This window comes from Lycorma delicatula, chromosome 1 (genome assembly GCF_047948215.1).
Source record: "Lycorma delicatula isolate Av1 chromosome 1, ASM4794821v1, whole genome shotgun sequence".
Lineage (NCBI taxonomy): Eukaryota > Metazoa > Arthropoda > Insecta > Hemiptera > Fulgoridae > Lycorma > Lycorma delicatula.
The window spans coordinates 94,895,899-94,921,377 of record NC_134455.1 but is presented as its reverse complement, the minus strand read 5'-3'; the positions used below and the strand labels follow the sequence as shown (position 1 = coordinate 94,921,377).

Genomic DNA, 25,479 nt, shown 5'->3' with positions numbered 1-25,479 from the left:
GGAGAAAATTTTATATTGTAAATAGCGTGAACACTGATGCTATAGTTTATACAGATGGTTCTAAACATGATAATTCTGTTGGTTGTTCTTGGCAATAGAACATACATATTTAGACTTTCGAAGCATCATCATTATTTTCATCATGGAACTGCGTGCAATTAATAAGGCCTTAAATATAATTAGCACAACATATTGTCACGTATTTTGTGTTCAGATTCCAAGAGTGCCTTGCAGATGATTAATGACTTGTAATCTATACAACCTGTTGTCCATGAGACATATTTCTGTATTGACTCGGCGTAACACAAGTGTGAGTTTCTGCTGGATCCCCAGGCATGTTGGAATTTCAGGCGTGCACACTGATAATGTTGCAAAAGAGGCTTGTTTGCAGCCTCCTTTCACTAATTGTGCTATTTCAATCAACCTTATCTCTTTTCTGAAGAGGGTAGTTCATGATGAGTAGCAAAGTGAATGGTATGCTACTATCAACAATAAACTTTGTTCATTTAAGAACACTGTGTTTCTTACTGTGGATCTCCTTATGCAGGAATAACCATTGAAAGGAAGTTATTATTTGCCATTTGCAAACAGGGCACACTAAACTTACTCATGGACACATCATGGATCTGACCAAACAACTTGTCTGAGCTCACTGCAACTGCCAACTAATGGTACACCACGTCCTTTTGTGAACTGTATTTGTTATGTGGCATTGCAGTAGAAGTTTAAATTAGCGACTAACATCTGAAGTATTGTAGGAAACAATGCGACGATGTTAATGAATGTTTAATGATTGTATAAGGCTATGCATCTGTATTCAGATATTTGATTATTCTTGTAATGTTTTTTGTGTATGTCAGATGTTAATTTTGTTGTTTTAGTTTTTATTGTGTTTCATTGTGATTTAATTTTGCTTTTAGCATGTGACTTAAGGTTTTTTACATCTACCCTGTGATTTATATTATTATTGTTTAATTTTTAATTGTTTACTATAATTATATTGTGTTCAGGCAGTGATAATGACTCTTTGTTGTGGTCCCCAGGATAAAAGAAAAAAAATATAAATGTTCTTCATCAGCACTAAAAATTGTGTAATAATGATATTTGACCAATCATATTATTGCTTAAATTATCTTAAAAAATAATTATTTCTTTTAGATGAACCAACAAGAGTTGTTGGAATCGTTGGAATTGGTCATGCTTCAGGAATTACCCGTCATTGGTTGAAAGTTACAGATGATATGATTCCACCTTTAATGTTGTATGTATATATATATATTTATATGTATCTATATTTATTTTATTAATTTTTTAATGTACGACTAATTTTTCTGTTTAAATGGCCACTAAAATACTTAAGATGACAAGCATTTTATTATCTGGTTTTAAAATTGTTGAATTAATTGTAATTTGTTTAAATATTACATTTTGGTAGTCAACCACTTTAATGTATTGTGCTCCTGTTATAGCTGAGTCAGAGATTTTAACCTCAAAAAAATTCACTACAGCAAATAAATTATTGGAATGGGTTCGGGAAAATTTGTATATCCTAGTGGACATGAGTGATTAACAAATTAAGGAAAAATTTGTAGTTTTTCGCCAATATTGGTTTTATTTTAAATTGCATATAAAAATAGAAAGCACCAATAGATAGGTGAGGGAATTTCACGTAAACACCTTTTGGGTACTTTCTTTACAAGTTGGGTACCTTTTTTACAAGTAAAACTTAGTGAATTTTACAGTCTTAATTTTATCTTCACAAGATTAAACAACTTTAATCCTATTGATTTAACTTTAAATCTTTTTGTAAGTTTCGCTTTATATGCAGAGTTGAGTTATGGAATTGTCTTTTTATATGTATATATATATATATCAATGACAAAAGTATAAAAACAGTTTTCCATCAAGAGTACAGAATTCAGTAATGATTCTTACCTTATGCTTATTATTTTTTCATAATGGCGCTTTTGAGGGTTTACCTCATCATCAATTAATAAAACCTTTTCTGTTTAAAAAAGCACACATTAAACTCAAAACATTAAAATTGTAAACATATAAAAGTATGTAGTCATCAAAATTAAAAAGTTGTAAATGTATAACATTTTGTAAAAATAATGGGACATTTTTGCCTCGTCAGCATTTATAATTAACTTAGCAAAATCAATTCTTTTGTTATTGTATTTGTCACAATACATATATTATATTTAATTTATCTATATAATGTTTGTTATTTTAAATGTATTTTTTATGGGCATCTCAAGTATTCACACTTTTTTGATGCTTGATACATTTTATTACTATTAATACTGCCTTTTACTAATTGGGTGAGTGTCCACGTCAAAAAGTATGTATTCTGTGTGTATTCATTCTGTAAAATTTATCATCCTTTCTTTTACATGCTTCAATTCTTAGTAGATGGATAGCCTTCCTGTTGCTGTCTGTGACCTATAATAGTATTTTGTTGTTTCACTTTCTACCATGTCAATAGATCAACAGTTTATTTTTTCAATTCTTTCCCTTGCCTCTTTTGCTTTTCTTTTGAAATTTGTTGTTAGCTCTCTTTTCAGCATAGTTGTTATTTGCTTATCTAGTTTCTTCATGAACCATTCTTTTTCAAATTTCATTCTTCATCTCTTTAGCCATCTTATATTCTTCATCAAAGTATTCTTCAGTCATTGCTCTTCTTCTGTTGTATTTTTCATCCACTTTCAGGCAATTTTCCTTCTGGAAAATGTTAGGTATTTACTAGGGAATCACAAAAATGTTTTTCTATATATTCACCGTCCTTCATTTTCTCAAAACCTATTTTTTCATATTTACTATTCCTCATTTACATTGGGTATTTTTACTTCTCTTACCACAGCTTTTAGTGTGTAGTAATTTGAATCACACTTTAGCCTTTTAAACTTTTTACAGTTATAGATGGTAGTTATTGCATATTAACAACAATTGATTTACTACCTCAAGACCTGGTGCTTTCTGTCCTCCCAAATGTATTTTTATGTTTAAACTTTTTATCACAATTTTGTTTCTCCAAATAAAGTTTATTTAATCATCAGCAATTATTCCTGATTTCAACATGCAAAATAAATTTTTCAATTAGTTTTTTACTGATTAACATTCTTTCCATTTCTTGCATTAAATTTACTGTTATTATAAGAATATATAAGGGTCATTAAAAAATAAACCAGGATTTTGCCGCACGGACTGTGGAGGAGCAGTGATGTGGTAGGACGATGCACATAGTTAGGTAGATGTGTGTGGAGGGGAGCAACAAACCAAACACGTCCATAGATCATGTTCCCACGACAGTAGCAGAATTTCTGAGCAGGAGGTACCATCATCTGTTCCACAACGAATTATAATTTGAGTTCTTGCCAACAAGGATGTCATATCCTCTGAAATGAATTCCAGGCTCAGTTCAGAGATGCTATCCTGTCAAAAACTCAAGTGTTGGACCAAAAAATTTTGAAGTAGCTGTGATGCAGTGAGAACAAAAGTCACAAATGTCATCTGTGGACAGCATCAACGATGGCTACATTCAGGCCATTCATTACCTTGTGGAAGGTGACCACCATTGCTGAGATTGCATCAGAGTTGGGCATATGTGCTAGGAGTGTGCATACAATGTTGTCAGACATTCTTGGATACAGCAAGGTATCAGCAAGGTAGGTTCCACATCTTCTGTCACTGAGAAATGAAAGATGTCTTTCAGCAGTTTCTGAATCACTTTGAGGAAGAAGGAGAGGATTTTTTGACTCTATTGTGACCTGCAATGAAAAGTGGGTCCACCACTATATCCCATAAAGCAAGTGAACAAGTATGGATTGATGGAAAAGTGGGGAGGAGGCACCAATCAAGGCCAAAAAATGCTTGTAGCTTGAAAAGTTCTGGCAACTGTTTTTTGGGGCTCAAAAGTTGTGCTGCTGATTGGTTTCCTTCTTGAAAAAAGGTTAGTAAATATGGAGTACTACTGCCAGTTATTGAATGATGTCAGGGCTGCTTATCGCAACAAACAATACCAGAAACTGATTCACCACATCCACAGTCGCATACAATCTCATGATAAACTAATTTCAATTCAGTGGACACCTCTTGAACACTCACTATACAGTCCAGAGTTATCACCATGTAATTTTCACGTGCTTTGTTTGCTGATAAAAAAATTAGGAGGGGAAAGATTTGAAGACGATGCTGCAGGCGAGCATTATGTTTGTAACTTGTTGTTAGGCAGCCATTTTGTTTTTTTGATGAGGGGATCAAGACGCTGCCTATCCGCTAGAGAAAATGTATTTATATTGAAGGAAGTTATAGAAAATAAGGTCATAATCAACCTCCATCAAAAACTAGTGAAGATAAATTGAAAAAAAATTGTATACATATCTTCTTACAGTGTAAGTGCACATTAAGAAAGGATTTTTTGAAATTCTGAGTTTTTAGAATGTTAAAAAGGAGTAAAAATGAAATTTTTAAATTTATTAAGTATTTAATCAGGAAAACATAATGAAGAAAATTTTAAAAGGATCCTTTTTAATTCAAGTAAAGTTTTTACTTTAACTGGAATCAGAAAATATTCTTTGTCTTTTCAAACATTCAGCTAGTCAGAAGTAATCAGAAGTAATTAGAAAAGTGGTTACTTAATATATTACAGCAAGCATTTGATTTTTCATTAAGTATTATTCATAACCATTCTATTTATTCATTATATGTATGTATTCTTTTCCAGAATACCTCCTCGCTCACGCTCTAGCATTTTGATTGGTAAATCATTTAAGATTGCTGGAATAGGACTACTTTTATGGGGTTGCTATAAATTGACACCTGCTCCTAAAATTGTATTAAATGCTTTTCATTCTGTTCCGGTTCCAGATTTTCTTTTGTCATACAAGGTAAAAGTTAGATTTAAAAAAAATAATAATTACTAATAATATTAATTAATACTGATAAGCTGAATTTTTGCTCAAGTGTTTCTTATATCTTCAGGTGACCTTTTTATTATTTCTATATAGAATTGTTGGATGTTAACTAAGGAGCTAAAAAATCATAACCTGTCTTGACTTCAGTCTCATCTGTACAATGGAAAATGGAAGTAGAAGATCACTATTTTCATCAAATAGTGGTATTTACAGCAGGGGTTGGCAATGTGGTGCCCACGAGTGCCATGGCACCTTTGATGAGATTTTTATACACTCTCACTATATTATAGACCTACTATGCCCAATAACTGTATTGGCATCACACATATATAAGACAATATAATTGCGCAAGCTCAGTGTCAGCAAATAGCAGTCAAGGTCATACGTTGATACACTTGCTACTTAGCAAGTAGGAATATGTTGGAATATTCTCGCTTCTGATAAATTTGGTAGTATGTTACCATATTCTGAATGCATGTATTTTGAGTGTTATTATTATCAACCATATTTTATTTATGTATTATTAGTAACCATATCATGCAAGATAGTTGCGCTTTTCACTTTAAAATATGTATCGTACTGGTTAAACGGATTTTATAAATAACCCATCATTAATAACTGTAAAATAAAAGAAATGTATTGTTTTATTATTGACTGGGAAGAACAATTTTGTTTTATTGACTTAAAAGGCAAATGTATCTGCTTATTGTGAAATAATAGTGTGGCGCCACCAATAACTTTTGAATTTATTTTGCGTCCTTACTGACTAAAAGGTTGCCGCCAACCTCTGATTTACAGAATAAATAATGCAGTATAAAACCAAAGAGTTTAAATTTGTTTTATAAAATGTTATTTGCTGGGAAATGGATGAACTAGAGTAATTTATAAATAGCATTTTTCAAAATTTTTCTTCTAACTGTAAGCTTAGTGATTGCAAACCCTTAATTAGATTTATTTGTTTAGTACCAAGAATGAACATATTGATTTGATTTGAGTATTTTCACTGAGTTTATGTTCATAACTGTAAGAAAGCTACCTACCATCAGTTGGTGTGTGGTGAAAATACCTCTTTCTGTTGTGACATAGCATATTATTTACTCTACTCAGTTGGGGAAAATTAGAAACTTGTGTGCTCAATTTTAAAAAAAAAAGATTGAATTGAAAGCTACCTACCATCAGTTGGTGTGTGGTGAAAATACCTCTTTCTGTTGTGACAGCATATTATTTACTCTACTCAGTTGGGGTAAATTAGAAACTTGTGTGCTCAATTTTAAAAAAAAAAAGATTGAATTATGATTGTTATTTATGTAAACAATTGTTATGATTGTTATTTATGTAAACAATTGTGGGATAAAATCCGCAAAAACTGGTTATTGGAAATTAATATGGTAAGTTTAACTTATCTAATTACTGTGTTTTGGTGTTTATATTTCACATAATATTAAGTTTTATTAACATGGTGGTCAAAATGTTTTATATATATATATATATGTTTATATATATACAGAATTACCTCATATAGCTTAAAATTCCAATAATGTATTGTAATTGTGAAATTTTGGATTTTATATTTGCAATATTTATGTTGTCTGGTGTACCTACATCACATGTTTCTTGTTTTATACACAACACTAAAACTGGGTTGTTCCATATCATGTATGTTGCAGTGAAAAATGTCAGTAAATTTAGTGCACAAATATTAAATATTACATTTTTACTTAAAAATCACAATCGTGAATATTAATGCTACTCGAAGAAGCATGTAGAGAATTGTCAATGATAAAATCAGTGGTTTACAGTTGACATAACATTTTAGTGATGGTCGTGTTAGTGTTTTAGATGACATTTGTAGAGGACATCTATCTACCTTTACAGACAAGAAAATATTGAGCTATTGAAAATTTTGTTTGAACTGAAACTGTTAAGCAAATAGTGTCAGTTGTCGGGATTGGTTTGCTTGGCATTTCTCCCGCTACCACCCCATTCGGTTGTCCTAAAGCATAAGACTGAATGTCTGTGCCACAAACAGCTACTGAGCCTTGAAACAGTTTAGCGACCAGTATCCTAAATAGCTCCTAGAGCTTACCTAACAGTGTGAGCGGACTAAGTGCGGTACCATACACCACCGGCTTACGTGTCCCAACTGCTCACTTGTCATATGCTTACCAAAATGGGTAGGCCACCCCATCAATTACAAAAAATATATACGACATAAATTAAAATTTACTTTGTCAAGACAGCAATTCGCTGCCACGCCTAGGTCGCTGAATGCCAGCAAGTACCTGTCCACCATATTAAGGCACTTGGAGCCCTAATTAGCTGGTGGTCAGCCACATATCTCAAGGTTAGCCTTTCACAGGAGTGCGTTAGTCTTTCCCTTAAGTAAACTACTGATGTCAGTTGAACACAGCAGCCGCATCAAGGAACTCCCACACAGTCCGACAGTGTGGCTCTCACCACATTGACTCGCTGCTTGTGAGTGGCCGATTTCCCCCTTGACCTCTAAGTTCCAGCGTGGCCTGGTCTCTGGCCCTCCCCAAGAGCAGGGCGTCAAACATCAAATGTTCATTTGACTGGACCTCCCCGCAGATGCACAGCTCATCAGCTGCCAGGCAGAACCGAAGATATTGGTTCAAATTAACATGGTTGGTGAGCAACTAGGCACCCATTGCCCTTAAAAACGAACTTGAGGCATACCATCCCCCCCAGGTCCCATATAAACTTGTACAGGGATCTTCCCTTAGTCGTGGTGTCTCATGCAGCCATGCTTCCATCGCAAGGCTCTGCAGCCTGTTTCGCAGGCAGGAGATGGGAATCTGAACAAAATTTAGATCTGGTGCATTGTGATCACTGTTCTGTTCCGGTACTGGCTTGGCCTGAAACCGCATCCCAAATACCTCAGCCTCCCTGTCTCTTTGCAATTTTCACATGACTGCCTGAACTTTCACCACTAAATCGATGGGGAGAGTCTTTCCCAATATGGTGGTAGCCTCGTAGGAGGTTGTTTTAAAAACACCTGTGCATAATTTAGGCTCTGTGCTGGGCACTCCTTAAATTTTGAACAAGTGCTCTATTCATATCCAACCTATATGCTCAAACTCAAACGGGCACTGCATGAGAGGTCGTCATGCTTTCGAAGACACCTTGGTACACAATGTACATTTGACAGCCAGACAACCCATAATCTTTCCGAGCAGTCCTCTTAAGTTTGTGCATCACAGAAATGGTGTTCACTGCTGCTTGCCTAATGTGGTTGCTAAACAGCAACTTCTCATCAAACAAAACACCTAGGTACTTATGAACTTTCACTTGCCTGATTACACAGCCTTTATACTTAATGTGAGGGTTTCGACTGTGTGATAATTTGTCTGCACCCTTGAGAAGCATAAACTTCGTCTTGGGCATAGAAATCTTTAAATTTTGAATGTCCAGCTGCAGTCGTGAATTTCATGAACTGAAAGGAGACAGTCATTGGAAAATTTGTTAAAATTTTTCAGAATTGGACTTTTGCACTTATAATTCATACTTGTCAAAAGTATCTGGCATTGCACAATATTACAGCTCTGCAACATCCATTATACTGCTGACTTGACACCATTTAATTTTTACTGGTTTAAATCCTCTGAAGGAAAAATATTCAGGAATGTTGAAATGATGGCAAATACAATGAAGCAAAGCAGTAGAACATTTCCAATACTTAAATATTGGCAAAAGTGTGTAACTACTAAAGGAAATTTACTGTAAAACTTTTTCAAGTAGGCAGTTTTTGAAAAATAGATTGATTCCAGGTATTTTTTGTGTATTTATACACAAACTTCCAGAACCCTATAAGAAATATGTAAAGAGAAAAAACTTATAAAATATATAAAGAAAAGGAACAAAATTACAGTTCCATCATAAAATTTGTATAAGTCCTAATTTCTGCCTGCTAAAAATTATTTCTATGAGGTATGTGAAGTTATTTTTAATGTCATTATTTCTTTATTTACTATATCTATTTATTTGGATTATTCTTAATTATTATATCTTGGATACATGCAAGTCAGTAATTGTATTAGTGAGTGCATGCCCACTTTTTGCAAACACTTTAAATATTTTGGAATTTTTAGGATTTTAAATTTGTATATATATTTAAGTGATAATTGATTAGAAATAGGAGGTCTGGCATAATTCAGTAAGTATCTCACCCTCTAGTTTGGATTTTATACAACTTTCAGATAAAAAAAAAAGAAGAGTCCCTTATGTAATTTGACCGGTACGTAGGGGTCATTATCCCATCATGCTCCCATAAACAATGGCTGCCTTGCCAGCTAACAGAGCTTAATAATCTATTATGTAAAAAAAAATTCTTTTGATTTTTGCATTGGAGTGCTTATCATTATAAAATTTATAAATTAAAAAATTTTTTAGCAAAAAGACAATTTACTGGGTAATTCAAAAGAGACTTCACCTCTCTAAAAGCATATAAAAATTTATTTAGATAACTTACAGATTCGGTTTAGGACTCATTTGATAGCAAAACACTCAAGTTTTAACTTTTGTAGTTCATTAGTACTGATTTTGGGCACCAGAGTTATTAAAAATGGATACATTTACTGGTGCAGAACGTGTTTGCAGTGTATCTTGGATTCACGATTTGCACTAAGCAACTGCAGTTCAATGCAACTTTCGTAGAGAATACGGTAGGGATCCTTCCAGCAGGCATACAGTTTACTCTTGGAAGCAAACCTTCATTGAGACAGGTTGTTCTATTAAACATACAAAATCACTAGGACGCCCTTGCGTTCCTGAAGCTGCTGTGGAACAACTCACAGAAAGCTTTGCACGTTGTCCAAAGAAATTTACTTAACGTGTATCATGGGGCATATTATGTAAATGCGCCAAACATATTATGTAAACAAACTAACCTTGGTTCAACACATTACAGATGACAAAATTGCTCAGCTGCAGTTTTGTGTGTGGAAATGGATGGAATTGCAGACAGTGATAAATTTTTAGACAATGTAATTTTTAGTCAATGTAATTTTTAGTGATGAGTCAATCTTTCATATCAGTGGCAAGGTGAACAGCCATAACTGCCGAATATGGAGTATTGAAAACCCTCATGAAACTTTGCATCACATTCGTGATAGCTCTAAGGTCAATGGTTTTTGTACCATAAGTAAACAAAGACTGTACAGCCTGTTTTTCCAGGAGGCATTTGTAAATGGTATATCATTTATCTGGACTTGTTTCAAAATTTTCTAACTCCTCAGTTAGATGATGAAGACCAAGATGGACATCATTACTATCAGCAAGACAAGACACCATCTCACTATCGCCTAGAAGTTGATGCTTGATTCCCAGGTCAGTAGATTGGTTGTGAAGGTCCAGTTGCATGGCCACCTCACTTCCCATGTTTGACCCTGCTAGATTTTGTCTTGTGGGGTTTCATTAATGATCTGATTTATGTGCAACCTTTGCTTGCTGATCTTGTTGAACTAAGACTTCAAATTAATGCTGCAGCTGCTGAGGTAACACCTGTCTATCCGGTTAAAGTCTGGAATGAAATTGACTTCAGGTGGGTTGTATATCGCATTACAAATGGAAGCCATATCGAACCCAGTGAATGTTGGGTGATAAACTTAATGTATCTTTCTATGAAATGAAATAAGACCTGAAGTAATCTATAAGTTATCTCAATACCTTTTTGTATGCTTTCAAAGTTGTGAAGTTCTTTTTGAATCACCTGGTATTGTGAATTTTTTATTTACAGTTTAGTAAATGAAGTTTGTGTGCTAATGATTTTGCCAACTTATTTGTATCATGTTTGAGATAACTTTGATGTTACAAAACAACTTTCACATACATATTTTTATTTTTATTTTTAATTCTATTAATATAAACTGGCTAGTGCAAAAATAAATTGTAGAATTAGTTTCAGTAAAAGAAATAAATATGTATATATATATATATATAAATAATTTTTTGAAAATTCAAATAATTGATCAACATTTACCACTGTGCTGATTAGATTCGATATTAACTGAAACTTAATTAAATTATGACAGAGACAATAATGATGTTATGAACAAAGGAAAACACAACATTTTAAATTTATTTCATTCCAGTATGGGCAGTGGAGTTGTGTATTTGTCTGTAGCAAAATTTCAGGATTATAAAACAGTGATAGTTCAGGCAATTCTAAATTAAAATTTTTTTTAGATATTTGATTTTGATGTAATTATAGAATTGAATACGAACTGATTATGCGGGATCCCGCAAAATCGATTATTGGTGTTAATTTGGTAAGTTTACTTATCTGTCTGATTATTGTATTTTGGTGGTTAAGTTGTTTCAGTTATATATACAGGATGTTTATAAAAATTGTTTTAAGAATTCAGGGGATGGTCCGCTGCATTGACATAAAGAAAAAATTTTATATCAACATATGTTCAGAAACAATTAGTTTACGCATTTTATATTTTTAACATAAAAAATTATTTCTTGGGAATGACTAATTATATCGAGCTGAAATTTTGTATTTGCTTGGGTACCTAGATGTTTACTTGTATAAAACTTATCAAGCTGATCTCTCAATCCATTTCAAAATGGAAACCATTTACCATTAAACTTTTAATTGTTAATATCTTTGCAGTCCCTGATATATTTAAATGTTTTGTTCTAAAAAAATGTTAATTGTCTTATGGCAAAGAAAATGACATATTATATATTCAAATCCGTTAATAAATAACAAAGCAGTGGTAACAATTTTTGCAATGAGTCACTCTAGATTAAAAATCCAGTTTTTATTTTTTCCTGAATAAAATTAAATAACTTGACATGATCTCAGCTGGAATAATTTTTTACTGTTATCATGTAATAAATTATAATAATATTGAAAATATTACAATAAAATAAAATAAAATATTATTGAAATAAAGAAAATATGGATCAGTTTTCTGTAAACATATGGGGTACTAATATTATGGGTGGCCTCTTATTTGTCTGCTTTTAAAAAAAAACTACTGAATTGTTAAATGGTAGAAGATATTTATATTTCTTGACAGGTGATCTTCCACTTTTACTCGAAGATTTGCCACCAAACACATGCAAGAAATGCTGGATGGAGCTCCAACTCATTACAGATTACAAGTTTGAGATCACACAAATCAGAGGGATTGGTTGAGGAAGTCCAGTAGCATGGCCTAAAATATGACATGGTCTCCTAAACTCAATCCTCTTGACTTTTTCTTATGGGACCATTTAAAGAAACTTTTATATGACTCCCTTGTGGATACCATAGAAGAGTTGCATACAAGAATTCTAAATTGGATTGAGAGAATTCATCAGACACCTGCCATTGTTGAGTCTCCGGAATTGTGTTTTTTCAAAACAAAAAAACATGCAGTGCAAATTATTTTTCAATATTAATATTATTTATTATAATATTTTCGTGATTTCAATAATATTTTATTTTATTGTAATATTTTTAATATTATTATAATTTATTACATGATAACATTGATAAAATTATTTCAGTTGAGACTGTGTCAAGTTATTTAATCTTATTTGGGAGGAAATGAAATCTAGTTTTTTAATTTAGAGTGACTCACTTCAATAACGTTTGCCATAATGATTTTATATTGATCGTATTTGAATAAATTAGGTGTCATTTTCTTTGTCATAAAACAATTAATATTTTTTTAATAACGTTTAAATAAACCAGCGATTGCAAAGATATTAATAATTAAAATGTTAATATGGTTTTCCTTTTGAAATGGATTGAGAAATCAGGTTCATTATTTTTATATAAGTAAACCTCGAAGTACTATAGCAGTACATAAAATTTCAGCCCAATACAATTAATCATTCCTGAGAAATAAATTTTTATGTTAAAAATACAAACTGGCATATAGCCAGTAAACTAAGCGTTTCCAGACATATGTTGATATAAAGTTTTTTCCTTATTTGAATGTGGTGAACCATCCACTTTCTTAAAAAGTTTTTTATAAACACTCTGTATATTCATTATTTATATTTTTTTAGGGAGGCTTTAAGGTTTATTGGCTTATCCGAGATGAAAAAAACAGGTGGTCTTATAGTTACGATAAAAAATGACTGTTTTCTTGTTTTAAATAGTAATTGAAAATTTCTGTTAAATTAAACAATACAAAATCAAAAAATAATTTTGAAAAATTCAACCACGTCAAAAGAAGAGAGAAGAAAATTCTGAGGTCATTTTATAAAAATTGGTCATTTGTAAAGTTCAATATTCTTTCTGAACTTATTGACTGAAACATTATTCCCCCTTTTTTGTGTTTTCACTGATGATATCTAAAGTTTTATTTATAACGTACATCATTATCCTTAGTTAAAATCTGTTTATGAGCAAGATTTTTCAAAAATATAAGTAATTCAGTTATATCTATGATTCTTCTTTCAACACTCTCGCTTTAGTTCCTTTATCACATCATCATTCTCGTCTTTCCATCCTTTTCCACTAGTTCATCATTGATTTTTTTATGAATATGTTTAGACTATGTTTACTGTACATTAGAATTTTACAATAGCCAAATTGAGTGGCTTGTGTTGACATGTACAAATATAGTATTGTAGTCCTAAAAAACTAACGTTAATGATCCATTCCTTATACAATAATGTAAAGTGAAAAAAAAAAAAAACTTTTTATATTACTATTTGAGTGGTATATAATTATGTATTTGTATTTTTTAATATCCACTTTCAGTATGTTTCAGTGATCTTTATTGTATTCGTCTGCATTTTTTTATTTTAATTAAGGTATTATACATATTCAGTCTAAATATTATAATGTGTATTGTTTTACTTTATATGTTGGATTTGAAATTTTACATAATCTTTTACTTAGCAGTAATTAATCAAGTTTTGCCTAGACCATAATGTGTTATAATTCCTATCAGTTAGAGTAAATGTAGTAATTAAGGTGCTATTTTAATATTTACTTAAGCTATGTGTTGGTTGTGTAATTATCAAATTAAAATCCTGGTTTCCAACATACAATTTCCCTTCTTTATCTAACATTTTATTGAATATTTTTACTTTTTTTAAACAGTATTATTTCATTCAGTTTGATTGTACAAAAGTATTTTATATTTTAATTATTTTCTGAAAGTAGTTTTTACAGTATTCATCATAATTTTTGGAGTCCATTTAGCATTATTTGTTAGAACTTTGTATCGTCTGTAAAAAAAAAACCAAAAAAAACTGAGTGCTATGTGAAGTATGTTGATGATTACACAAACATGGTTCTTTCCTTTTTTCCAGACACATTAACAAAATTTGAAATGTGAATTTTTCAGAAATAATATTAGTATATATATATTATAATAAAATAATGTAAATAATTGTGTTAGCAGTCTTTTACTTTATTGTGTTTATTGTGTACTAGCTCACGGGATTGATATTTTGAGTAATATGGCCAAAATTATAAAAAAATGTAATTCTTGAAGTCTGTCAGATTTAGATCTGAGTTAATCTTTTTCTATTCCTCTCATTTTTTGGAGTGGCTTTAATACTGTATAACGACATTTCATATGTACAAAGGTTTTTTTTAAGGTTAATTTTATGCAGTTTAATTTTCTAAAAACACGTATTTTTTATACTTATTCAGGTTTCAAAATCTTCTTGTTAAAGGGCACTCTTTCACAATTCTTACTTTCTTTATTTGCTTTATTATATTACCTATATATTCAAACGATTGCTTTATTTTGGAGTATGATGCAAGTGTCTGTGTTATAATTTGTATCTTCTGTAAGTTTTCCTAAAAACATGTTGTTAATATTTTTCATGATTGGAAGCAGTACAGCATTCTACTACTTAAGTTTTCATTATGCAGTAGTGTGGCTGATTGTATTCGCCTTTAAAAAAAGTTATTGTGGGTATTAATTTATTGATATGCTGAATAGAAATAACTTTTTAAAATAAAAAATCCAAAAGCACTAACAAACACAATGCTTGTAGATTTTTTTAGAGCATAAATGGTATATATTTTACAGGATTAGTTTATTTATAGTATTGGTTACTGTTCCCAACATCAACCTACTTGACAATAAATGGTGGTAGATATGTATGTAAATGAATGTTGCATTTGTTCACTATTTATGCAGGATAATCAGTTAACTTAAATGATATTAATGAAAGTTTGTATTGATACAGCTTACATGCACAACATACACACACAAATTTTTATGAAATTTGACTCAGAGGTTCTATAAATGCATAACTTATGTTTGAAATGTAATTAATACTTTTCCATTTAAAAATATGTAAAATCTTGGTTTGATTTATTTCATAATTTTGTTTGTTGTAAATTAGTATATGTAAAAAAATTTGTGGTATAAAAAAACTTGGTAGATTACATAGTGGAGTATAAACTATTTAAACCTAAATATAAACAAATAATGTGATAAGAGAAAAGATATGAAATTAACATAGATTAATGAACCTGTCAATCCTTCAAATTAATCTGAGCTTGGCAAATTCTTTGTTGCATTATGGATATGCTGTATAACTATATCCGTTGTTACATTTTCAAAGTAATTTGAGATTATGGGGATTTTCATTATTTAGTTACTCTATGCATTAAACAGTACTTTATAAAAATTGATTCATTGTTTAACAGATTTTTTTTCACTTTGCAGAGCATATAGAATGATAGATCTGACTCAAAAAAAAAGTTCCAGAACTGTATCATTGTTGCTTCCAGTAAGATACAAGTACTCATTGATGTGATGTTAGCTTAAATAGTGTGAATGTTGTTTTGCAAACAGTTTGAGTAAATTGGCCAACAACTATCAATATTACTAATTTGAAAAGAAAAAGACCATGTAGGTCAAAAATTGGGCTACTGTGCAAAATTTATTTGGCTAAAGGTGACTGGAAAAAATGTAATTGTTACTGATAACACTCATGTTTATGCACATAGTTGTATTTGTTAGAAAAGCATTAAATAAAGAAATTCTCCAGTGTTTATTTAACAAATCAAATATCCTGATAAAACTGTAGTTTAATACCTTTGTTGAAGGCACTGGTTTATTAGCACCAGTCAGTGGTAATTGAAAACTTTGAATATAAAAAAATTCTACTGAAAGGTTATCATAAAACTATTTTAAATAAGAAATAGCCATACCTTTTTTGCTCCACTAACTGACCCAAGAAATACATAAATTCATATTTTTTTTAAAAATTGACTCGTTAAATCTATGCCATACCATGTTGCATCTGAACTAATTAAAAATAAAGAACAATGTATTACCTACCATATATTTAAAATTGTACAAATACAAAATTTCCCTAATTACAATTACATTTTATTCAATAAAAACGTTAAAATTAATTTGGCTATTAATCAATCAACTAACCTTGCTGGATTTCTGTACTAGATCTAAATTGGGTGACAGTAAGGATATCCATCGTAAAATTACCCCAAGTCAGTTTGCCTAGCTCAGAATTATCTGAAAAATGTAGATAAAATTACTATAAAAAAATTGATAGGAATGGTCATATATGCTCTTGATTTTTCAAAGAAATTGTGCAGATTAAACTCTGAAATATGGGGCAACTGAGATGATAGGTATAAGAAAAATCATGTGCAAGATTGATTTCTCTTGGAAGAGTATGTATTGTAAATACAGACAAGGAATTATCTCAAGCAACAGTTTAGTTTTCTGTTTTGATTCCTTTTCCTGTACATCATGTACACAGAAAATTCTGTGTATCTTTTTTGGCCCTTTTAATTTGAACTTTGTCCCTCTTTAGATTTATATTTGTGTTCATTATCAAAATTATTTATTGAATGTTTTTCATGTTTAGCGTAAGAAGTGCTACCATGTATAGATGTCTCTGAAGAATACACATATTTTTCGTTTTAAAGAGCTTTATGAAAATTATAAATTGAAAAGTATTGTACTATACGAGGTCTGTAAATAAAGTAAAGAGACTGATTCAGAAAAACTTTTTATATACATTCCAATTATACAGGACTCTTGTTACCTTCGAAATAGTTCCTTTGGGAAGCCATGAAACACTTGAAACGGTTTTTCCACGCTTCATAGCAGTATTGGAACTCAGAAACCAGAATATCCTTCAGATAGTTGGTTTCATTTTTTTTTAATGTTTTCTACTGTTCTAAAAATGGTGTCCTTTGAGGTGTTATTTTAAAGTTGGGAACAGGAAAAGTCACAGAGACTCAGTCTGGTGAATAAGGTGGTTTAGGAACTACAGGAATGTTTTTCTTTGCCAAAACCTCACTGATTGAGAGTGCAGTGTGACAAGGTGCATTGTCATGATGCAGCATCCAGTTGTCTTTGATGGCTGGTCTCACACGGGCAACTCTTTTCTGTAGTCTTTCTAGAATTTCTCGGTAAACATATTGATTTACAGTTTGTCCTGTAGGCAAAAACTGCTTATGGACAATGCCATTACTATCGAAGAAAGAAATTAGCATGGTTTTCATTTTTGATTTGCTCATTTTTGATTTTTGGGGACGTGGTGAGTTTGAACTCTTTGCTCTGGCGTTTTGTTTGCAGGTCGTAACCAAATATCCAAGATTCATCAGCACTAATAACATTTTTTCATAAAATCAGGTTCAGTTTCAATTCGCTCTAGAAAATCGCAGCACACTTCCACCCTGTTGTTTTTCTGTTCAACAGTGAGGTTTATTATGACCAATTTTACACAAACTTTTTTCATGTCCAATTCGTTTGTTAAAATTTGATGGATTGTAGTATGGTTCAAATTCAATTGTTCTGCAATCATTCTGACGGTTATTTGCCATTCATACTGTATAAAATCTCTGACTTGTTCAACATTGTTGTTGCTTTTTGACGTTAACGGTCTTCCAGAGCGTGGGTTGTCCACAATTGATTCTCGGTCATTTGAAAATGCTTTCAACCACCTAAAAACTTGGGCTCATGATAGAGCATCATCTCCATACACCCTTTTCAATTTTGAAAAAGTTTCAGTAGCATTCTCACTGAGTGTAACACAAAACTTGATTGCACAACATTGCTCATATTAGTATCACTCATTTTTGTAATGCACAACAAAAACTTGTTTCACGAAAAGTTTGTTTATGTCTCACAAGGCAACAATAGACTAAAAATACCTAATTTAGATCAGCTGTTCATATAACCATATGTTTATTAACTTTACAGTGTTGCAAATTTGGCTGCCATAAAAACTAGTCTCATTACTTTATTTATAGACCTCGTATAATCCTAGTACCATTATAGAGTCGTTTACTATAGCATTATTATTTGGTTTGTGATAGATATTTTTGCTATATTGAATATTTTTATTTTAATTAGAAAATTTTATAATCAATATTTGTTAATTTTCTAATATTTTGTTATTTTCTAATTAATATTTGTTTGTTTTCAGTCAATTATAGCAAAGACCATTTGAGGAAGAGTGATTTCAGTACTGATTGAATTGTAAAATATTTGGATATACTTTTTCAAAGCTAGTTAAGTCTTAATGTTAAAAATAAACTGTTAAACATGGATGATGATAGTCTGATTGATAATTATGAACATGTTAGTAGTCAGGTGTTTTACACATGTCAAAACTTACCTGGCCCTGGTATCGATAAGAATTTATTTCAAAGTCAGTTATGTGTTAGATGTGACTGTGTTAACTTTTGTGATGGTGCGTGCAAATGTTTATCAAGTACTAGTAAAAATTACACAATGGATGGTAGATTATTAGAAGAGAAACTGTCTCAAATTTCACCTAGTGTCATTGAATGTAATTCTTTATGTTCGTGCTCTGAAAAATGTGGAAATCGTTTAGTTCAGTATGGTCCTACAGCAAATTTGGAAGTTTTTCCCCATCATAAAAAGGGCAACTCATTGAGAACATTAAAACTGCTTAAAAAAGGTGATTACATTTGTGAATATGCTGGTGAGGTTATTAGTAAATGCGAAGCCAAGTTACGAATTAAAAATGCCTGTGATACAATGAACTACATCTTTGTACTGAAAGAATATTGTGGTGAATCATCCATAATTGAAACATTTGTGGACCCCACCTGTATTGGAAATATTGGCAGGTATATTAATCATTCATGCCTGCCAAATTCTGCTATTGTTCCTGTTCGTTTTGATTCTTTAGTACCCCACTTAGCAGTATTCGCTACTTGTGATATTTTGCCTGGAAGAGAAATTACCTTAGACTATTCTGGTGGAGAAAATTCTGATTACAATGGAGTAAAACCTTGTTATTGTGGTGAAAGTAACTGTAAAAAGTTCATTCCTTTTGATCGTGATCTTTTGTAATATTTTATTTTTGTTACTGTTATTCATTCCTTGTAAATGTAAGTTTAAGTAATATTTTGTAGTATTTTATAAATTGTAATACTGAAAATGTGTGGAGAGTGTATGTGTGCCATTCCATAAGATGGGATGTTTATAAAATATTTAAATTTATGTCTTAAAGATTGATTACAATTTTTTTAAATATTTCTTCACCTAGTATTGTTCAAATGCAAATAAATTATAGTTTATGATTTCACCAGTGATTTTATAATTTTATTTAAATGAAATTTTTAAATTTTCTTATGAAATACAAAGCTAAACAATTATCTGTAAATTTTTTTTTTGTTACGGCCCGGAAGGACCAATTAGTCATTTATGTTTAGTCTTTCTTAACTTCCAGTACTCTTTCATTTTCCTGGAAAAATCCCTTTTCTGTTCCTCTGTCCAAACCGTCCTCGTTTTCTTTTTAGGCTTTTCTGCAAATTTAACACCGGACAAGTTGTTATAATTTCCAGATCCTGTTCTGAGATCTTGCAGTACAGTGCCTGCTTCTTTGATGTCTTGAAGCACCTCAGTGAGCCACACTGGTTGCATTTTTAGCTTTAGCAATCTTTCCAAGAGTTGTTTACTTTTCCTTGATTCCTCCAAATGCAAGAGGTGGCCAAAGAATTTTATTCTCTTCTTTCTTATTTCTTCTGTAATTGGTGTAACGACCTCATAGATTTTATGGTTTGGGAGTAATCTCCACTTTCCTTCCACCAAGTTTACCCCACCAATACAAATACAGGTCCTTACGATCCTTCTTTCTATTTTGGCTAATTTTTCAGTTCTCGATGCTATCTTGATTTGTCCCAGTGTTTACTCCCATGCATTACTACCAGTTTGAATACTGTATTATAGTGTCTTATCTTGGCTTGTTTGGATGCATTTCTTATTATAGGTGTTTCGTGTGACCACTTGTGCCATTGCTAGTCTGTGTGCTCTTTCTTGCCAGGCTATTTTCTCGTTTAGATTCCATGTGATGGATTCACCCAAATATTTAAATTTTGATACTATTTTAATTCTGCGACCATTGATTTCCAAATGTTTCTGCTGTGTCTTTTTAGTGAACATTGCTTCTCTCTTCTCGTACGAGATTTGAAGTCTAATTTTCACTGCGATAGAGGCCAATGATTCTATCTGGTGTTCAGCCTCTTCCTCTGTTTCTGCAAGGAATTCGCAGATCGTCTGCGAAGCCAAGGCAGTTAAGGCTTTAACGTGTTAAATTTACTTCCAATTTTTACTTTATCTGGATTTTGTTCTTACCAATGTTGCATGATGTATTCTAATGCGAAATTAAAAAGTAATGGCGACAATCCGTCCCCTTGCCTGAGACCAGTCTTTATGTCAAAAGGTTCCGATGTCTCCCCCCTGAACTTCACCTTCAACCGGGTGCCTGTCATTGTCAGCTCCCAACATTTTCACCAGCTTTGGTGCAGCCCAAAATTCCTCAGAATCCTAAGCATAGATGGTCTATGGATACTGTCATATGCCTTCTTGAAATCCACAAATGTAATGATTAAGCCCTTGCGTCGCAACTTGTACATATCCATAATTAGTTTTAAGGTGATAATTTGTTCTGCACAACTTCTCCAGGGTCTGAATCACCCCTGATATTCTCCTAATTCTATCTCCAGTTGATCCTTTATACGGTTATAAAGTATTCTAGAGAAGATCTTGTACGTACAATCTAATAGGGAGATCACTCTGTAGTTGCTTGGATCCATCTTATCGACTTTCTTGAATAGGGGGTGGATGATTGCTGTTGACCAGTGATCTGGAAGTCTCTCGTTCCAAATTTTAGTAAGTTCCCTTTGCAATATCTAAAATGTTAGGCGGAGCGTATTTCCAATGCTCGGCAACTGTTTGGTCTTCTCCGCTCGCCTTATAGTTTTTCATTTCCTTAAGGGCTTGTTCGATCTCTTGTAGAGCAGGCGGAGTTAATTTTGATTGCTCTGTTTTCACTGGTGTCTCTGTGTCAATTCTCAGGAGTTCCTCAGGCTCTTCCGCATTTAAAAGTTCTTCGAATGCTTTGGCAAGGATTTGGGCATTTTCCCTATTGCTGTATGCTACTTTTCTTTCTTTGTTCTTAACCCTTAACGTTGGTGCCTGGTAACATTGCAATCGTCTTTTGAAAGTTTCGTAGTATTCCCTGGAATTAGTTCCATGGAAATTTTCCTCAATCTTTCTAGTGATGTTATTGTGGAATTGTCGTTTGGCCTGCCTAAGAATTTTCTGTGTAAGTTTTATTTGCTCGATTAGTTCTTGAGAGGATTTTTCAGACCTCACTCCTTGATGTCTCACCCAAGTTTTGTGTCTAGCAATGACTGCACGGTTACATTCTTCGGTCCACCACTGATGTTTTAATTTGAGGTTTGGTGGGGCTATTCTTTCCGCTATTTGTTGTAATTTCTCGATGGTTTGTTTAACTCTAATGTGTTGTCTACGTTTGCCGTTTCTTGCATGTAACCTTTGTTGGCTATTAATTTTCTCGGGTCAAATCTGCTTTTATTTTGTGTCATTTTCTGTATTTTGAGCAGTTTGAAATTTATTTTAATTTTTACTATTTTATGGTCTGAACCAGAATCTATCCCTCTAAGTACCTTAACATTCTGGATTTCTCTATGGAAATTTTTGTCCATGCAAACATGATCTATTTGAAACTCTCCGGTCCTCTGATTGGGGTTTGCCCAGGTTTTAAGCTTATTGGGCCTCCTTTTGAAACATCTGGATTTGGATACCATTCCGTGTATTTTGCATAGTTCAACTAGTTGAATTTCATTTTTGTTGGTTTTGTTGTGCGCTGGCCATTTTCCAATAATATTTCGGTATTTTTTTCTCCTTGCCCAGTTGGGCATTATAATCCCCTATTAAGATCTTAGTGTGTTTTGGGTTGATTTCTGCCACTGTTCGGATGAATGGGATGATTTCTGCTGGATATTTCCCAGCATGTTAGAAGCATGGAGAATTTACATTGATTTTTAAAGGTGGCACGACAAGGACCCTATTGTTAGATCTTATTGGCTTTTGATTATCTTGGCTGTAATTGGAAAGGTTTTTGAGAAAGTTTTGTATCTCATTATTAGTAGGGTAACCACTGAGAACTTATTGATGGACAGCCAATATGGGTTCTAGCCTGGCAAGAACATGGAGGATGCCATATTGAAGATGATGAATATTGCTTCCTGCAGTGTATGTAGATATGTGTTAGGTGTTTTCCTGGATATATCCAGGGTTTTCAATAACTTCTGGTGGCCCTCTGTTTTGTTTCAAATGCAGAAATGTGGTTGCACATGGAATGAAATAAAGATTCTCTCAATTTATTTCAGCCATTAGGTCGCCTCTGTGATGGCATCTTGGAAATAGGGAATAGCCTACCCAAAGGAAGAGTGTATAGAGTCCTCTTATAGACTAATTCTGGATAATTGAGTTCGATTCTATGCTATGGTTGTGGTTGCTGCATTATTGCTAATGCAGATATTAGGCTATTGCTGGTTGAGGGGGGACCCACGAAACGTGATAGAATTCCGAGATGCCCGTGCATGTGAGATTCTCAGGTTGTGGAATTTCCAGCATAAGATGACTTTTAGTCACGAAAAACCACAATAGTTGTTAATGGTTTGGCTGGCCAATTCAAGTTTCAATAGCTGACATACCCATTAGGTATATTTCTGCTCAGAAATACTTGGGTGTAATGCTTGATGAGAATCTTCCATTCAAGGAACACTTTCAATATGTTGCCAAAAAGACTGTTGCTGCCTTCTATGGAATTCGCAGTGTTATCCATCTCGATTTGGGGTTGAGTTTCTGTATCATGCGTATCCTCTCCAAGGATGGAAGTGAGGCTATTATGTTATATGAGGTCTGTTCAAGAAATACGTAGACTGTTTGAATTACTCGGGTCCATTTTGTTCCAGTCAAATACGCTTGGTGTTGCCATGTTCGTACAGATCAGCTTATTACAACACAGTTTTTTGATTGCAAATATCATTATTGGTTGCTTAGCTACACGGTTGTTTGTGAAGTGTGTTTTCTCGTTGGAATGAGAACACGCACTTGGAATGAGTCACTCATTTGGAATGAGTGACTTGAATAAGCAAAGAGTTGCTGTGAAATTTTGTGTTAAACTTGGAAAATCTGTGAGTGAAACTTTTGATATGCTCAAGATGGCTTATGGCAATGTTGCTATGAAGTGTGTGACATGCTTTAAGTGGCATGAATGTTTTAAAGATGGTCGTCGGTCGATTGAAGACAATGAGCGTCCTGGACGTCCTTCCACGTCAACTGACAACTCACACATAGACAAAATCAACACCCTGGTTCGGGCAAATCGACGTCTGACCATCAGTGAGCTTGCTGAAGAGTGTGGGATATCAGTTGGATCATGTTATGAGATTTCAAGATCATTTTACGAGAGTGGTGACTGGTTTTTTCATCACGTGAACTCCTTTCTTGATCTTTGAGTTAATTGGAAGGTCCGTGGGTAATTGTGGATAGTGGCTGGTTACCTCTGTTTCCTTGCATTGCATAGATCAGCTGAAGGTGTTTAAACAGAGTAGGTTCCTGGGTGGCTAGGGTTTCAGCTAAGACATTTGATTGGCTGGGATAGGCATTTTGGCAACGAGCCTCAGTTAATCAATGATTTTTGAAGTTGAGTGGTGGAGTCACTGTCTTCTGCGGGGGGGGGTGGGGGGAGTGACTGTACTACGGAGAGCATGGTTGCCATGCAGCTGTGAGGTATTATGGCACTCTCTGGCCGAGGGTGGTCTTTAGGTATGACGTTTATAGTGGGTAATGGGATATAGGTCTGAATTTCGTTGTTGCATATAATACATTTTGAATGGTATGAGTTTGCATTCTATTGACTCGCTATTTAGTCGATGGTTGAGGCATTTACAGTCATAAGCGTTGGTATTAAAATTGGACTAGGTGTCAGATTCGCGCTTCTGCGAACTCTGTTAATTAGTTCAGAGAGTGATATTGCAGGAAAAGAAGATTGAAGATGTCCAAAAGAAGCCTAAGTGAAGGTGTTGACTGTGATAATAATTTTTACTAAATGTCTGCCGAGGAATTTATTTACATCGCTGGCATCCCAACTGAGGCCAGGCTGATGAATATGAGATGTAATCACTTAGAGGGTGTAAAGACGTCCTCCGGTAAAGCCTATCAGGGTTCTGAATGGAGGGAGTGGTTTGTTTGGTGATTGGAATTGCTACAAGGTGGGTGTCTTCCCCTATGGGGTTGGTATGTGTCTTACGTCTTTTGCATATAGAAAAATATAGCAATGATGTGTTGGCACATTTTTAATGACAGATTCAAGAGCAACTACATGATCGATAGACGATTTTCTTGTGGAAACTGTATTGTTCCCGGGCAATTAGGGAGTTTCTCTCGAGGTACCACACTAGACAATGGTTCATTCATTTTTGCCATCTGAATGGGTATTTGCAAGAATTGATAATTGTATTAAGAAAAGGAAAGTTATTGTTAATCCAGCTTAAAGTGTTATCAGAATTTGAAACTGTGATACCTATGGCTGATATAGAATTTGACTGGAAATCAGCTGCAGCACCTCTTGTTTTGAAAACTACAGAACAGTGGCATTTTCCATTCAATCCTTCAGAAAGCTTCTTTATTACAAGAAAAAGTAATGGGATTACTTTTAGAAATCAAAGGCAGAAACAACTTGTTATTATCAAAAACAAAGAATAGTGTTAAAAAAGGGGGGTTGGTTTCAGTATCACTGGGATTAATATTTTTCTATTATCAGATTCATAAATTTTCTTACTTTTATAGTATTATTATTTTGGTTTCAAGAAAGAGGCCTGAATCAGTGAACCCAAATTCTATTCCAGAAGGAAATATTATGATCAATAACCTGAAATTGAATGATTATTATAACTTTTAAGTAAACATCATGAATCAGGATGGCAAAAAATTGAGGAAGTTACTTTTACAAAAATGCTGAATTGACAGATAGTGATGCCAACATTTTCCTGAAGCTTTACATGAATATTGTGGAAACATTGATGAAAGTTTTCCTACTCGATTTAAAATTTAAAAATAATATGCGAGTCAATTTTTATAGTATTATATAATGTTATTGTGTTTTTGTTTTTCTGGGCGAAAAACATTTCTGTGTTATAATCACCTGAGCAAGATATATTTCTGTAATAAATAAAAGGATATATCTCAATAAAACTAATAAACTTACCATCTGCTTTATGGCAAATGGTATGATTAGTTGA

At 32.9% G+C, this 25,479-nt stretch overlaps 2 protein-coding genes across 7 annotated transcripts in view; both read left to right on the top strand.

Moving 5' to 3' along the window:
• The window catches only part of LOC142320296 (traB domain-containing protein), a 58,150-nt gene extending 39,711 nt beyond the window's left edge, over positions 1-18,439 (top strand). Inside the window, exons 8-12 of one of the 6 annotated variants that reach the window (XR_012755340.1) lie at positions 1,159-1,261; positions 4,727-4,889; positions 8,705-8,864; positions 15,578-15,641; positions 18,318-18,439. Coding sequence is in view for 3 of the 6 variants with exons in the window: in XM_075358006.1 (XP_075214121.1) it covers positions 1,159-1,261; positions 4,727-4,889; positions 11,966-12,097 (398 nt within the window). In the remaining 3 variants the exon portion in view is untranslated. Of the gene's footprint in view, positions 1-1,158; positions 1,262-4,726; positions 4,890-8,704; positions 8,865-11,965; positions 12,442-13,644; positions 13,698-15,577; positions 15,642-18,317 lie in introns of those variants that run through there. The other 5 variants (XR_012755339.1, XR_012755348.1, XM_075358018.1 and 2 more) reach the window with 5 other exon arrangements.
• Positions 18,437-19,213, top strand: LOC142317572 (histone-lysine N-methyltransferase SETMAR). The gene has a single exon (XM_075354130.1). The coding sequence runs from the start codon at positions 18,437-18,439 to the stop codon at positions 19,211-19,213; it is 777 nt and encodes a 258-aa protein (XP_075210245.1).
• The last annotated feature ends 6,266 nt before the right edge of the window (positions 19,214-25,479 follow it).

What these genes read in the sequence shown, in the direction of transcription:
- LOC142317572 (XM_075354130.1), top strand. Translation starts at nt 18,437, where the DNA reads ATGGATGATGATAGTCTGATTGATAATTATGAACATGTTAGTAGTCAG.